The sequence below is a fragment of the Phascolarctos cinereus genome, unplaced genomic scaffold (genome assembly GCF_003287225.1).
Source record: "Phascolarctos cinereus isolate Bilbo 61053 unplaced genomic scaffold, phaCin_HiC Scaffold_4;HRSCAF=312, whole genome shotgun sequence".
Classification (NCBI taxonomy): Eukaryota; Metazoa; Chordata; class Mammalia; order Diprotodontia; family Phascolarctidae; genus Phascolarctos; species Phascolarctos cinereus.
In genome coordinates, this window is record NW_027555847.1 from 232,227,039 (window position 1) to 232,242,650 (window position 15,612).

At 38.3% G+C, this 15,612-nt stretch overlaps 1 protein-coding gene across 1 annotated transcript in view; it reads right to left on the bottom strand.

Annotated features, from left to right (window-relative positions):
• RORB (RAR related orphan receptor B) overlaps nt 1-15,612 on the bottom strand; it is a 247,460-nt gene that overhangs the window by 33,151 nt on the left and 198,697 nt on the right. The window contains exon 4 of the mRNA XM_021008622.2: nt 11,974-12,375. Within this exon, the coding sequence (XP_020864281.1) occupies nt 11,974-12,375 (402 nt within the window). The remainder of the gene's footprint in view (nt 1-11,973; nt 12,376-15,612) is intronic.

Here is a 15,612-nt window from a genome sequence, read left to right on the forward strand (position 1 = left end):
AAATCAGTTTATTTTCATAGGAAATAAATACACTGAGAGGAAAGGTGACAGTTCTTTGTTTATAACTGTGAAGTTATAAAATGAGGACCAGCTTGTAGCTTCCAAAATAGCAAGTGACCTTCTGCATTTCTGATTTCAACCGCTCAGCTGGCTTTTCTCACTGAAAGAGCTTATTTTAGAATTCACTGGCCCCTTTCTGCGAGTGGTGCTCTCCAAAGGCTAGAATGTTGGGAATACATTCCTATTGAGACAGTAGCCTCATTGGAACCTCACATGCCAGCAGAAGCAGGAATGTTGAGGGTCTTTTTTAAAACCACCATTTTACTTGTTATTATCATGCCTGCCAATGACCCAACTCTACCACAAGGCGAGAGAGCAGAAAATCAAAGATATACATAGCATTAGGGGGGTGATGCATGCGAACTCCCAATTTCTTTTGTTTAACTTTTCTCATGAGAAAAGATCCTAGTCTTTCCTCTTGGTGATTTGAACCACCCACTTTTTTTTTCTTAAACTTGGAGGTATACTTCCCAAAGCACTAATACTCAGCCTCAATTAACATGATTAATGAATTTTTAATTTGCCACTTACCCTTAGGATCTGGGAAGAGTAGCTGACTGCTCAGTTCAGCTTATACCCAAAGTGGAGTTCCTTTAGGGGATTCACTTTGAATTAATGCCAGAGTACCTCCAGAGATTTGCTCAGGGCTCATGCTAAGTATTTTCATTAGGTTTTCAAGATAATCACAATCTACCTGAATCCAGACTCTTAAGATTGTTTCTACACAAAAACAAAACAACTGGGTAATAGGTTAAAAAAAATTCCAGATGTTCATTTGACCTATCTGATACCAACCTCTTTCCAACAAAACAAAGCAAAGCAAAAGAACAACCCAATAGCCTGCCTGTCATTTCCACCCCCCCCCATATTCAATTGACTAGTTTTCCATAGACAAAGCCTGGGGATTCAAGACATATCTGTAAAATGGGGACAATAATAGCATCTACCTCTCACTGTTGCTGTGAGAATAAATGAGATAATAATTGTAAAATGCTAAGCACAGTGCCTGATACGTAATAAGTGCTATATAAATGTTAGTTATTATTAATGATCACTACCACCATTACCCTCATCATCATTGCTATTTCTAAGTTTTCTTTTAAGATTTGCTATTTTTAAGATGAAAGTATCAGCACTGTTCAAATGAAAGACAGATATCCAACATTGTTACATTACCTCAAGGGAACATAATAATCATAGGACGATAGACTCAGAACTGGAAGGGACCTTACAGATAATTTCTAGGCCAAGTCTCTCATTTTACATAAGAAGAAACTGAGGCCCAGAGAACATAAGTGATATATTGAATTAGGCCCGTGGGCTATTTATCCCAGTATTCAGTTTCTGACAGTATGTACAAGGGAACATATTGTGGAAGGATATGCCCTTTGTGATGCTAGCCTCAAAAGCATAGCTATTAACCCCCCCACTCCCCCCCACAAAATATGGTAAAAACAAAACAAAAGGGAGATTATGAGGAACTATGAAAGTGAGATTATATCCAAGATCTGTCTTGATTTTCTTTATTTTCCTAAGAACAATCTATTTAATTTCCCCTTTGGACAGATCTGTGCACAACAGTGCTGCCTCTGTTGTGGCAGAGAAGGGCAAATATTTCTCCTTTGTGTTCCAACCCCCTCTCCTTCCTCATCACACATACTTGTGACAAATATTTTGCTCTAGGTTTAGGAAAATCTAGGTTCCTACTTGCAGGTAAGAAAATTGAGCAAAAAAAAAATTGATCATCTTAAGGACATGGAAGGCAACTAGGGAGGACAGTGCATGGATAGAGTACCAAGCCTGGAGGCAGAAAGATCTGAGTTAAAATGCAGCCTCATACACTTACTAGCTGTGTGACCCTGGGCAATTTACTTAACCTTGTTTGCCTTTGTTTCCTCATCTGTAAAATGAGCTGGAAAAGGAAATGGTGAACTACTCCAGTATCTTTGCCAAGAAAACCCCAGAAGGGGTCATGAAGAGTCAGACATGACTGAAAATGACTGAACAACAACAAAAAGGGATGTGGAAACTGAAGCAGAGAGATGAAATGAATTGCCCAAGTTCACACAGGTAGCTAATGACAGAGCCAAGATTTGAACCGAGGGACTCCAAATTAAACACTCGTTCTCTTTCCATTGTTCTGTGCCTAGTAAATGATCCCTTCTTACCTGGCACAGATATTAGTCATAACCTACTTTGAATTTTGTAAGAGAAAGGTGTTCTATGAATAGTCACATTATTATTAATGTGATTTTTTTTTTACAAAACAACAATAAACACGTGACAAAATAGCAATTATGATAAAAATAAAAGGGCACTCAAAATTAATAAAAACTAAGACCAATATGAATAAAAATATAGAGGAGATCAATGTTAATCAGCAAGTTTAGGAAAGAGCATTTCTACAGTGTTTGGAAACCCAAGTAAGAGTCATTTTGGGCTGGAGAATGAAACTGTGAAATAGAATAGAAAGATCAAATGAGCAATTCATATATTCAAAAGGATGACATTGGAAAGTAAAGAAAAAGCCGAAGCAATGCAAAACAAATTGGATATTTAAGTTGTTGCACTCTTTGTATTTTAAAATGTGGAAGGCAGTTTTAGCCTAAGACAATTTTGTTTTATAGTGTGTGTGTGTGTGTGTGTGTGTGTGTGTGTGTGTGTGTGTGTACTCAAGTTTTAAAAAATTGCAGACCCCTTTCTTGAAAATACTTTAACAACAACAAAAAGATGCCTTATGTAAGGACAATGTTAATGTTTAAAATAAATTTTCAGAAGAAAATGCTTTTTTAAAAAAATAGGAAAAGTTTAATACATTTGAATATGTTTTTTGAACATTTTTAGGAAAAGGAAGGAAGAAGATGATGAGGAAAAGAGAGAGAGAAAAAAAGAAGAAAAAGAAGAAAAGAAAAAAAGGATCATTAATTTCTCTTTTAAAATGTCTTTGAGCAAGTCACTTAACCTCTTAGTGTCTTACTTTCTCTGGGCCTGCCCAATGGCCAAGGGAAGGATTTAACTTCAGGGACATTTTACAAAGAACTACTATATGAAGCTTGGCAAGTTCAGACTGAGGGGCATCATGAGAATTTCTCTTCATTTTGATTCAGGATACTCTTTGTGTTTTGATTCATGGGGGAGAATTTCTGTAGAGTTACTCAAGTTGAGAACATAGTTTACAACCTTAAAAACAAAGAAAATCCTTCCATAAAGATCAGAGTCCCTTAAAGTCCACTCTTACTCCAATCAAAACAACAAAACAAAAGTAGGGAAAACACCTCCCTACCAAATCACACAAAAGACAATTAGTGGGCTTTGACTTTGGACACAAATGGTCAAAACCTAATTATGGGATTTGCCCATGGGCATCATTAATAATGATTTTTGCTACTTGGATTTTGTTTGACATGTCAATTGACTGAGTAATTTAAACAGAAGTCAATCGCCTTATGGAGATTTATTCAATGGACTTCTGACATCCATTTCAGGGGGCATTCTTTGGAGGCCATTTCTATATTTTCAAGTGGCTAAGCCAAGTAATTAAAATCAGTAACTTGATTACCTTCAATTACATAAATATTCATAGGTGAATAAAAAGAAAAACAAATATTATAAGTGCTTTGAGAATTGTCCTGTGCCAAGGTAGAATAATGGAATTTTAAAGCTGACCTTAGAGGTCATCTAGTACAGAAGTTCTTGACCTAGGGTCTGTAAATTTTTTTAATGTTGATAACTATATTTCAATAAAATTGGTTTCCTTGTAATTCTCATGTCTTTTATTTTTTTACATTTAAAAACATTATTTTGAGAAGGGGTCCATAGGCTTCACCCATGGGTTCATGACAAAAAAAACGATTAAGAACCTCTGATCTAGTGGATTTCCCTTACTCCAAGATTCCTCTCAAAAAAAAAAAGAGTTGAAAACTAAATACTAGTTCCCTAAATAAACTTTTTAGATAGGACACAGACTTAAGCAATAGTTACTTTCTTTTCCCCATAGAAGTTATAGTGCCTTATTAAAGCAGACATGTAGGTTGGGGCAGTCTAACTGGAGATAACCTATGCAAACTGTTTTGTAAGGCAGCTGAATGGTAAAGTATATAGAGAGCTGGACCTGGGGACAGGAAGACTTCAGATTAAACTTAGCCCCAGACACTTACTATCTTTGTGACCTTGGGTAAGTCATTTAATCTCTTCAGGCTCAGTTTTCTCTTGTGTAAAATTGGGATAATAAGAGCACCTACCTCCCAGAGTTGTCATGAAGATAAAGTTAAGTGAACTTTGTAAAGTGCTTTGCAAAACACAAAGCACTATATAAATGCTAGCTATTTTTTTTAATAAACTATAAATATTATCCAGTAATAATTATGATAATGGCAACTGATTTTTATATAGCAATATGAAGTTAGTAAAGTACTTCCATACTTTGTCTCACTTAAAGCTTACAACAACCTTGTTAAGTAGATGCTTTTATCATTGTCATTTTATAGATGAGGAAATTAAGGCTTACACATTTGCCTATGCTAGCAAGCCACAGCTAGTAAGCACCCTAGTCAGGATTCATTCTTTGTAAGTCCAGCACTCCATCCACTCTGCACAGAAATGAGCTTTCACTGTGGCTTGCCTACAACACTTTTGTCAGTCTTTCTTGCATTTTCTCGCACTATCATGTCAATATTGAATTATTAGGGAGCATTAGGTGTCTATTCACTTTAGTAAGTTGCAGTGCTAATCAATCTCATACTGGCAAGGGTCTTCATGTGGATCTGTTAGTACTCCTCTGTTCTGCAGTCCTACATGAATGAAAAATATTTATTAAGCACTTACTATGTGCCAAACACTGGGCTAAATACTGGAGACACAAAAACAAAAATGAAGACTATCCTTGCTCTCAAGGAGTTTGTATTTGACTGAATGGTGGCTGGTGAATAGGTTCCTGCAAATCCATCCACACTACTGCAAAAACAATTCAAAGCCCTCACCCTATTGGTGGCAGGTCACTAACTTGATTTCATGAATGAAGGAGCTATTATGATAGTCCAAGTGCTGTGGTATGCCTGAAAATTATTAAATGCCTAGGATCTGACATCTTTAAGGGCTGGCCTAATTTCCCTGGCTATTGAAAGTGGGAGCTGCCTGGTGGGAGCTGTTTCTGTAGTCACCACATATTCATCACTCTCCTGCTTCATCTTAGTTAGCTACAGGCAGAAACTGATGAAATTTCCTTTTCTTCTCCCTTGATGCAAAAATCTTTCATATCTAACAGGACTATTTTTTTCAGGTGAGTGTAAAAAAGGAAAATTCTATCTGCAAGGAGCCCCTAGTAATTTCTTTATGTTTTCATTGATAAGTGTTTAGTGTCTCCTCAGGTAGACTTTGAATTTGGGGTCAAAAATCAATTTGATCTTCTGTCTCCAGGGTAACTTCACTTGAAGCAGATCAATTTTACACAATTTCTGCCCTAAATTTAAAAAAAAGTTTCTTTAGAACATTTGTTTAATCTAGTAAATCCCAGGATATGAGGGAAGTTCATTATCTCATTCAATACTGTTTGAAATGCATTATGGATGTGTGTATATATATAATATATATACATATGTATGTATATGTGTGTGTGTATGTACACACACATATGTATATATATAATATATATACATATGTATGTATATGTGTGTGTATGTACACATACATACACACACACACACACACATAATTGCTTATAAGAAATTGCTAGGATTGCCATTATATTGCAGTAGTTGCATTCTTTCCATTGTTGTTGCTCAAACAAGATATTCCCAAGCCAGGGCACTTTCATTGGCTGTCCCCCTATGGCTGGAATGATCTCCTTCCTTCTCTCTGTTTCCTTGATTCTTTAACTCTCAGCTAAAATCCCACCTTCTGCAGGAAGCCTTTCTTGATCCCTCTTAATTCTAGTGCCTTCCATCTATTGTTTATTTCTAATTTATTCTGTATATAGATTGTACACAGTTGTTTTCCTGCTATCTCCTCCATTAGATTGTAAGTTCCTTAAGAGCTTCTTAAGGCTGTCTTTTGCCACTATTTGTATCCTCAGTGGTTAGCACGGTGCCTGGCATATAGTAGGTACTCAATAAATGCTTGTTGACTGACTGAATACCACCAGCTGAAGGTAGTGGGGGGGAGGATGAAGAGACTTCTGTCAGAAATTCCTGGGGCTTGTGCTGATCCCCATAGAGTGAATTCTTTCATAAGGCATCTTCCCTTCAGAGCATGATACAACAAAGAAGGTTGAATTGCCCTCTTCCCTAGCTAGTTAAGAGGTATTCTCCAATTTATTATCCCCTGAAAAGACCTTTGGCAGATCCCACTCAATTTGAGCCCTGCTCCCATCTTTACTATGAACTAATAGGATACAAAGGAAACACATATTAACAAAAATCTGGTCCTTTTTAAATACATGTTTTGAATGCAGTTATCTTTCAGCAGTTATGAAGTATGTATTAATTAATAAAACCAAATATCACTGGTTATCTTAAACTGAATAGGACTTGGAATTCTAAGGAAAGGGGATTTTCAACATTTTTAAGATGTATGCATTCGTGAAAGATGAAAAGGCAGAGTAATAACACTGAATCTTCTTTATCCATTATAGACAAAGTAGTGCATTATTGAAAACAAATCATTTGTTGGCCTGGATCTTTCCTATTGAAATCTCCTGTAACTATAAATACTCAGTTTTCAGAGTAGGGAATTTTTTTTTAAATGAAGTTTATTTATATTTTAGATGGTCAGAACTCTGTACTCAGTAAACATGAAAAAAAAACCCCATAGAGATAGCATATATGGTGGCTCTGGAGTCAAAGGATTTGGGGTCAGATCTCATTTCTTAGGCTTATTACCTGTGTGGCTTTGGCAAGTTGTTAACCTCCCAAAGTTTCAGTTTTCTCACTTAGAAAATGAAAGGGTTGGACTACAGGCCTCTTGAAGTCCTTTCTAGCTTTAGATCTATAATGCTATAAGGAGAATGATAATAGCTCATGTTTATACAGTACCTTAAAATTAAGAGGAGATAAATATTATTAAAGAACTAATGTTTATTAGCTGACATCTGCAAGTGAGAATTAAGACTTGAACACCCAGATTCAGGCTGGGTATGTTGGAACAAACCATCAAAGTTAATCAGACAACTTGACCTTTTTGTTCCACTGAATTGTCTGGTAGTTTAATGAATTTACTGGGATATGGTAGAGTCTTGTAGATAGAGTCTCAGTTGTCTTTTATACTGGAAGAAATGCCTTCATTCTGGGACATTCATCTGTGTTCAGTCATTTTGTAGTTGTGTCTGACTCTTTGTGACCCCATTTGGGGTTTTCTTGGCAAAGAGACTAAAGTGGTTTGCCGTTTCCTTCTTCAGCTCATTTTACAGATGAGAAACTGAGGTAAACAGGGTTAGGTGACTTGCCAAGGGTCACACAGCTGGTAAGTGTCTGAGGGTGGATTTTAACTCAGATCTTCCTGAGTCCAGGCCTTGCATTCTAGCCACTGTGCCATCATCCTATTGTAAAAGTAAATAGTCATGCTTCTGTCTTGGTGCAGGAGGGAATTTCTTTTCTCTGTTCTCATGCTGCCTCTCTTCTCCACTGTGTCCTAAGCTTTGAACAGTCTTCTACTCCCCCATATCTCACCTCTATCTGTTACAGGCTCTCCCTTTCTTTAAGGCCCACTTTAGATGCCAACTCTTCCATGAAGCCTTCTATGACCTCTTTCTTTCCCTTCTTCATTCTAGAGTTGAAAATGATCTTTCCCTCCTCAAGTTTCTCATTACACTTTGTCTGAACCTCTCTTTTGCACTTATCTCATTCTGCCTTGTGCCACAGCTATTTGCTAGCTGTCTTTCATCTCTTCAGATATACAGTCCTTCAGTACAGAACTTGGGGCATATCTACCTTTATCTCACCAGTGCCTAGCACACAGAGCCTCATATGTAGCAGGTACTAATAAACATTTATCACATTGAACTTGGGAACTGAGACAAGAGGTTTACTTTCCATTTTCTGTTATTTTTTAAATTTACATTAACAACGACAACTAACATTTCCCTACTGTACTGCAATTTTAACATCACTTTCTACTTAACCCTTTGAGCTGGGGTATGCTCATTTTACAGAAAAGGAAACTGAGGTTCAGAGTGATTCAGCAATTTGCCTAAAGTCACTGTAGCAGAGGGGAAATTCAAACCAAGGTCATTTGATTACAAGGCCAAGTGCTTTTCTTGCTAAACCATAGTGTTTACGAGTTTTTCCCTCCTAGCCATCTTCTGCTCCCTAATTCAACCACAGGCAGTCTCTATACTTTTCCTATACGTGCGTCACACCCAATATGTCAGCTCAGTTTCACATGTTAAGTAAGCTCTGTTGACAGCTCCAGGATAAGTAGCATTTTGTGGACCTTGTTTGCCCTTCTTAATTTTATCCTTCTCCCGAGTCAATACCACAGGTCACTAGGTTACAGTTTCTGAAAGGATTAGTTTTTAAGATGTTTGGATGTTGCACATCACTACTTGCACTTCTTCCACAAATAAATCTCTCTGGGAGGTGTGCAGTACACTCTTGTTCACTCTCTAGGCACATCTTTTAGAAAAATTCTTGGTCTATATTCTATATTCTCAGCTATATTCTGTAGTACTTACCTAATGTTTCTTATTATCTAGATAATTGACAATGAGATCACTTTGGAATTTCTGGTAAATCTCTGTTTTGGCTTTTAAAAGAAAATTTAAGTCATTATTTATGTTCAAAATGATAGGCTTTTCTATGAGGGGTTGATCAGAAAACTAGTAAACAGCAACACTGTTGTTATGCTTTCAAATGTACTAAATATGAAAAGAATGACCCTCTCCAACATTCTCTTATCTGCAATCTTGGAACCCAGAGGAAACAAAGCAGACTTTTTGAAGATCAAAAGTTTGATTAGAAAGACTCTTTGTTATAGTCTGGCTTGACATTATAAAGCATGGAATATTATATGGTATGGTACAGTGAAAGATCCTATCGTATAATATAGAATTAATATGGTCAGAACATGGCTTAATGCAGATTCACTTCTGTGCCTTTTAAACCTGCCCCCCCCTTTTGAGAGGCAGCTGGTCAGACACAAATGTGTGTAGACACACTACTAACCAGTCACATCAAATGGGCAGACTTTTTAACTTCTGGAATGTAAGCCCCTGTGGCACCTTGGAGAGCGACACAGGTTGCTCAATACAGTAAACCTGTCTGGGGGAGCGGGGGAGAGAATGTGAAATAAGGAGGTCGGAATGTTCACACTAAAGGCCTTTTTTACTTAATGCTAGAATGTATGCCGAACTAGGAAGACCGTTGATGCATTTCCTTTCATTTGACAAGGATTAGTAAGGATTGAGCTTCTCAGAGGATAGCAGTTTATCAGACAGGAGTTGATGTGCCCACTAGATGGCGTTACAGTTCTATAGAAGGGAACATTTACAATGAGGTACGGTGGGGTGGGTGGGTAGAGGCACAGAGAGCTTGTGAGAGGTCAGGGGTGAGTCAGTTTAATAGCACCCCAGCTCCTCAGATAAGAGAAACTTTGAATTTTAGTCCAGATGAGGAGAGCTTTAAAGGCGCCATATGCCTTTAAATAAATCCTTTAAAAGATGGTTTCATTTTGAATGCTAGAGTCTGTGATAGAAATCCAGGGTGCTACTAGAACTGAGAAACAGTGAATGCTGTGGGAGAATTTTCTCTTTGAGAGAACAGGGCCAGAGGAGAGGCTATCCACACAAACTTCTTTAAGTAGCATCTTGACACATTTTCCAAATGTATTTTCCAAGTAACTCAATCAAGTCTTTAGCTATCATGTAAAAATAAAGGAAAACTAATACTTTTTCTTCCCCTATTAGGTAAAAAAAACTTTTCCCTAGCAGAGAAAGAACTATTGTTGGGATGTACCTGGAAGGGCTTCAAAAAATCCAATATTATTTATTAAATTTATTTATTTTATTTATTTAAATTAAATACCTGCTATGAGCAAAGTACCTGGTGCTGAGATGAAATGGCAGGACAAAAATGCAAGAAGTATCTTCCCTCAAGGAGCTTACATTCTACTGAGGGCACTGCTCCATCCACCTTGTGAAGAGACCAAGGTTTTAAACAGGTGTATCTTCTGAATAGTTTCACAATTGTGCATATTAAAGTAAGTTTGTGCCCTATAATCCTTTTACACACTGAAGCATACTGAGTTTCTGCAAGAGGGAATTAAATATTTAAATTTCATATTTATATACCTCTTCTTCCATAGCCAGATGGTGGGAGGGGAGAGGGAGGAGGGGGAGGATACGTATGACACACCACCAGTCAGTAACAGGTCATGGCGACAAAGACCAAGTGTCTGTGTGTGTGAGAGAGAGAGAGAACATACACTGGAAGATCTGGGAAGGAACCAAGTGTTCAAAGCCTGTAGAATTGAAACTCTGCTCAGACTTCCCCTGGAGTCTTATTTATAGGACTAGCCCTAGGCAGCAGCAGAGTAGGTGGTAGCCTACATGTTGTGATTTGAAGGCCCTAAAAGGTTTCAGTGACCAAAAATATCTCTTCCTCAAGCTGTCCATGGTGCCTGAAATTCCCATATGAACCATACCTTTGGAGTAAAGTGCAGAAGAGACTACTGTTAAAATCAAATAACTACCTAGATGGGGTCACATATTAAACCGCAATATTTTACTGAAGTTTTAGTTTCAGTTACATTACATGGTTAGCTATTCTATCACCTGGCAGGATCCTGATGAAACGGAACTCAGAATAGCTATCTTGATGCAGAGAGGATGGGGGTCATGGAAATGGGGATCAAGAAATTCAGAGACTGGGGACTGGGGATACCACAATGTAGGGAAAGTCTTGTTGACTACAGGCAATGGGTGCCAAAACTAGGGGGAGGAAAGAAAAAAAACTTTTCACCTACCTTACAATCTGACCTATTACAGGACCCACTTGAATAAATCCTTTCTGACAGTTCTATCTTTTGCCGTTATGACTTATGGCTTTCTAAAAATGACCTAAATTATAATAGCTAACATTTATATAAACACTTATTATGTGCCAGGCACTGTGAAAACTGAGGCAGAGATTAAGTAATTTGCCCAGGCTCATGTAGCTAGTAAGAGTTTGAGGCTGGATTTGAACTCGTCTTTCTGACTCCAGGCCTGGTGCTTTATCTGCTGAACTAGCTAGCTACCCAAATAATTGCCAGCTATGTCAACTATCAAACTATGTTTAAAACAAACAAATAAAGCAAAACTCTTCCTCAGAGCCTAGCACAGAATGTTCAATGACTAGCATCTTAGATGTGTAAGGGACCAAAGAGATCATTTACTGTGAACCCCTCATTTAACAGGTAATACCAAAGCCCACAGAGATTAACTTACGCGTCCAAGGTTTCAGGACTGAAAATAGACCCTAAGTCTTCATTACTCTTGATGTGGTGCTAGCTATCTCTAGCACTAGTTAGATATTTCACTTAGAACTTCCAGTAAGTAGAGTGTAGGCGTCTTCAAGTCAAGCACAGTTTTATTTTTGCCTTTGTATGCCCAGCATGAAATGTAATGTCTGGCATGTACATCAGGTGCTTAATAAACATTTGCTGGGCTCACGTGAATTATGCATACATTATTTATCCTCTGAAAGTTCATAACACTAAAACAAATGCAGTCCTCCTCATTGATAGCATTTCCTCATCTCTTTTCTTTCCTTGATAAATAATCATTTTTTTGGGGGGGGTAGGGGAGGGAACAAAGAGATTTCCTGAACTAAGAGTAGAATCTCTGCTTGATTCAACTTAAGTGAACCAGATCAGACTTAGGGAAGTGTTCACATCGGAAATGGCTAAGACTATTTGTAGGTTGAAGTGTGTGAATTCACTTACCTATTTCAGTCATGGTTATCCCTGGTGCTAATTGCCCATTGTTGAAAGAGCTATAGGTAAACAAGTTGGGTACAGAAGTGAGGTCATAGATAGGTTCTTGCTTTATCTGTTTGATTCCAGTCATATCCAGTCCTGATTGATCTGGGGAAGGCTGGCCCGAATCCACGTTATAGTAGCCCTCGGACTTTGGCAGGTCAATGACATGCCCATTGGAATAGGTGCCACCTGTCTCGTTGTTCAAGTTGTTCAGGCCATTGCTGATGCTGCTGCTATAGACCCTGGCAAGGGCCTCTGCCTCCCCGTTCTGCTGCTGCCGCTGCTCCTGAAGCCGTTGCTGGTGCTTCTGCACTTCTGCATACAGGCTGTCCCTCTGCTTCTTGGACATCCTCCCAAATTTGACAGCTGAGTTGGAGGAGAAAAGCAGAAAACAAGATACAATGTTTTCTCTTCCCAGTTCTTCAGACATGACATTCCATCTCCCCTCTGTGAGCCTTTGCCTGGAATATACTTCCTTTTCCTCTCTACCTTGTAACTTCCTTCAAGGCTTAGCTCACATGTCACCTCCTACTGTAGGCCTATCTTGAGGTCCCCAGTTACTAGTGCCACCCTGTTCTGTCCTCTCTGTCTCTCTCTCTGTCTCTCTCTCTGTGTCTCTCTCTCTCTCTGTCTCTTTCTCTCTCTCTGTCTCTGTCTGTCTGTCTGTCTGTCTGTCTCTCTCTCTCTCTCTCTCACACACACACACACACACACACACACACACACATTTAGTTAATATGCTGTTTCCTCCCAATAGAATGTAACCCCCCCCTTGAGGGTTAGGACTATTTAATTTTTGTCTTTGCATGCCTAGTATTTAGCACAGCGCTTGGCATGTAACAGGCATGTAATAAATGCTTGTTGCGTTGAGTTAATCCCAGCATTCTAAGTGGCTGGCAGCAGTTGTTACTTCAGAACTGAAGGTTTCTCACTGCAAACAAATGCACCAACCACTCAGTTGCACTGGGGAGTGTCTTCACTAGCAAACAATTTTGTACCACAGTGCCAGATTGACTGAGAGCCTAGTGTTGTCCTGTATAGAAGGAATTATATTTTAAAAGATAAGAAAGGAGGAGAGAAAAATCATAGATGTGTAAATTTCTGGATATTTTTCTTTCTTTTGACTTAAGAGAAAAAATGTGCAAAGGCCAAAATCATAGCTAGAATGATTTATCTGATGTTCCCAAATCTGGACTATTTACCATAGTATTACTAAATTGTGTAGAATAGCTTGTGCATGTGTAAACCCTAGGTCCTTATCATTGTCACATTTCAGAGTTTATCCATCTCTGTATGCTTTTTCACTTTTCTTCTCACCCCCTCCCCCAGTAACAAACCATTACACAGAGGGGACTTGGTACATTTTGTAGACATTGCAAACCTATACAGCATGAAATATATAACTCTTGTCTCTAGGTTTCTCTATCAGTCAGAGGCAAAATAAATTTAGTGAATTGAATTGGCATGAAATCTCACTCTGGGTTGGAAGGGACCACAGAAATCATAGACCAAGAGACATCATTGGGGTAATGGTCAGAGCACTGGAATTAGGTTAACCTTGGTTTAAATCCTTCCTCAGACATAGTTTATTGTATTGCCCCAGGCAAGACACCTAATCTAGCTAGGCCTCAATTTCCTCATCTGTAAAATGAGGGGGAGAGGTAGATTAGATAATTTCTTTCCAGATCTAAGTTTTTTATCTTATGATACAAACCACATCTGAACTGGAGACACATTCAATATCCACCAGTCACTTGCATAGGAAATCTCTTCTTTCTTTTTATTTTTTTTCTCTTTTCCTCTGTCCTCTATAAAATCTCCCTCTTTAAGCAGTATCCCTAGCCATTCCAATGAGAGAGGAAGAAGGTCTGGAAGTAGTCATGGGCTAACCAAAGAAGGGTTATTCTGCTTTGAAGGTCTTGTTCATATCCCTTTGGAGTTCAGCCTTTTAAGCTATTATTGACAGTGAGATTTTTCTCTGTATGTGTTGTCTGCTCCCTCAGACTTCATGAGTTCCTTGAGATCAGTGACCATGAATTCTACATCTACAAGACTTCAAATGCCTACCAATGTTTTGGACATTGGTATTTAGTTTAAAATAATATTTTAAGTAAAATATTTAGTTTAGGATAAGAATAGAGATAAAGAAGATGATGTTAATGATAATGCAGAGAGTCTCCGTTGAGCAGGTTTTTTTGGACAATGTCTTCCTCTTTCTCCCCCCACTTTTGCTTCCTTCGGATGCTGAAATGTGGGAGTGAAATGTATGGTAGGATGGTCTGCTTAGTCCTCAGCACAAGAACATCCAGCCTCTCTTATCGTTACAAGAAGAGGAAGCTTTCAAGGACCTTATAATTAAATTTCCAACAATCTGTGTTGTCCCAAAGTGGAATGTGTTGCTGCCTAAGTACATAATGAGTTCTCAATCCCTGGAAGTCTCCTAGGTAGATGGATGATTTCTTGTTAGACATATTATAGAGAGGATTTTTTGCTCACATAAGGGTTGGACTTGATGGCCTCTGAGAAGAGGATCTGGGTTGGAATTCTGCATATACCACTTATTATCACTTGTGACCTTGCATAATTCTATGAACCTTTCTAGTTTCCTTTTCCACAAAATGAGGGAGTTGGTGTAGGTGGTATTTTGAGGTTTCTTCCACCTTTACATTGATAATCCTACATTAGAATAAAAGAATGTCAGTGTAGGTAAAGCTGGGAAGGTAGCAGTTTGTTACCAATGATGCATTATATGACAGGAAGAGGTTTAAAAAGACATTAATGAAAGGCAGGAATAGAAAAGGAGGTGAGTTGGTCATGCAGCAAGAATCAGAGGTTGCAAATGGACCTCTGGAGTTTGGCACTGATATCTGGGAAGTGTTAAAAGAGCTAGAGGAAAGTCCCTAGTTTCTTCAGTAAGTTTTCTTTTGGTGAAGTGGAAAAAGCATGGGGATGTGGAGACAGAGGACCTGGGTTTAAATTCCCCTCAGACACTATGTGACCTTAGGCAACTTAACATCTTTGGGCCTCATTTTCATTACCTGCAAAATGAAGGCATTCTATTTGATAGCATCTAAATTCCTTCTAGTTCTAAATCTATTTGGCTTCGCTTATAGAGCATAGCACCTTCTCTGATGCAGGTCCTTTGCCAGTGTCTTTCACGTCATGCAATCAGTTCCAAAATATATCTATTGATAATCTAATCTAACCCCCTTCACTTGATGGAAGAGGAAACTGAAGCCCAGCAGCTTACTTCAGAGACTTGCTTAAAGTCACATAGCTAGAGGGTGTTTGATTCTCCCCAAGTACATGGCACAGTGCCTGGCTCATAGTAAGTAATTCGTAAGTGTCCATTGATTGACTGGGGCTTAGGTCTCCTGATTCCTGGTCTGAGCTTCTTCCTACCCTACTACGCTATATATTAGTTAAAAAAAGTTATAAAAAGACTGCTTGCATCCACAAATATTTCTAGAAAGGCATTATCTTTTCTAAGAAGGTTTTTAGTGAGTCCAGGAATGTATACCAATCAAAATAGAAATATTGTCAAGAATTTGATTTGAAGTCATCTTCTGCCTATTTGGGATTAGAAGTCTGTATCCTGAAAAG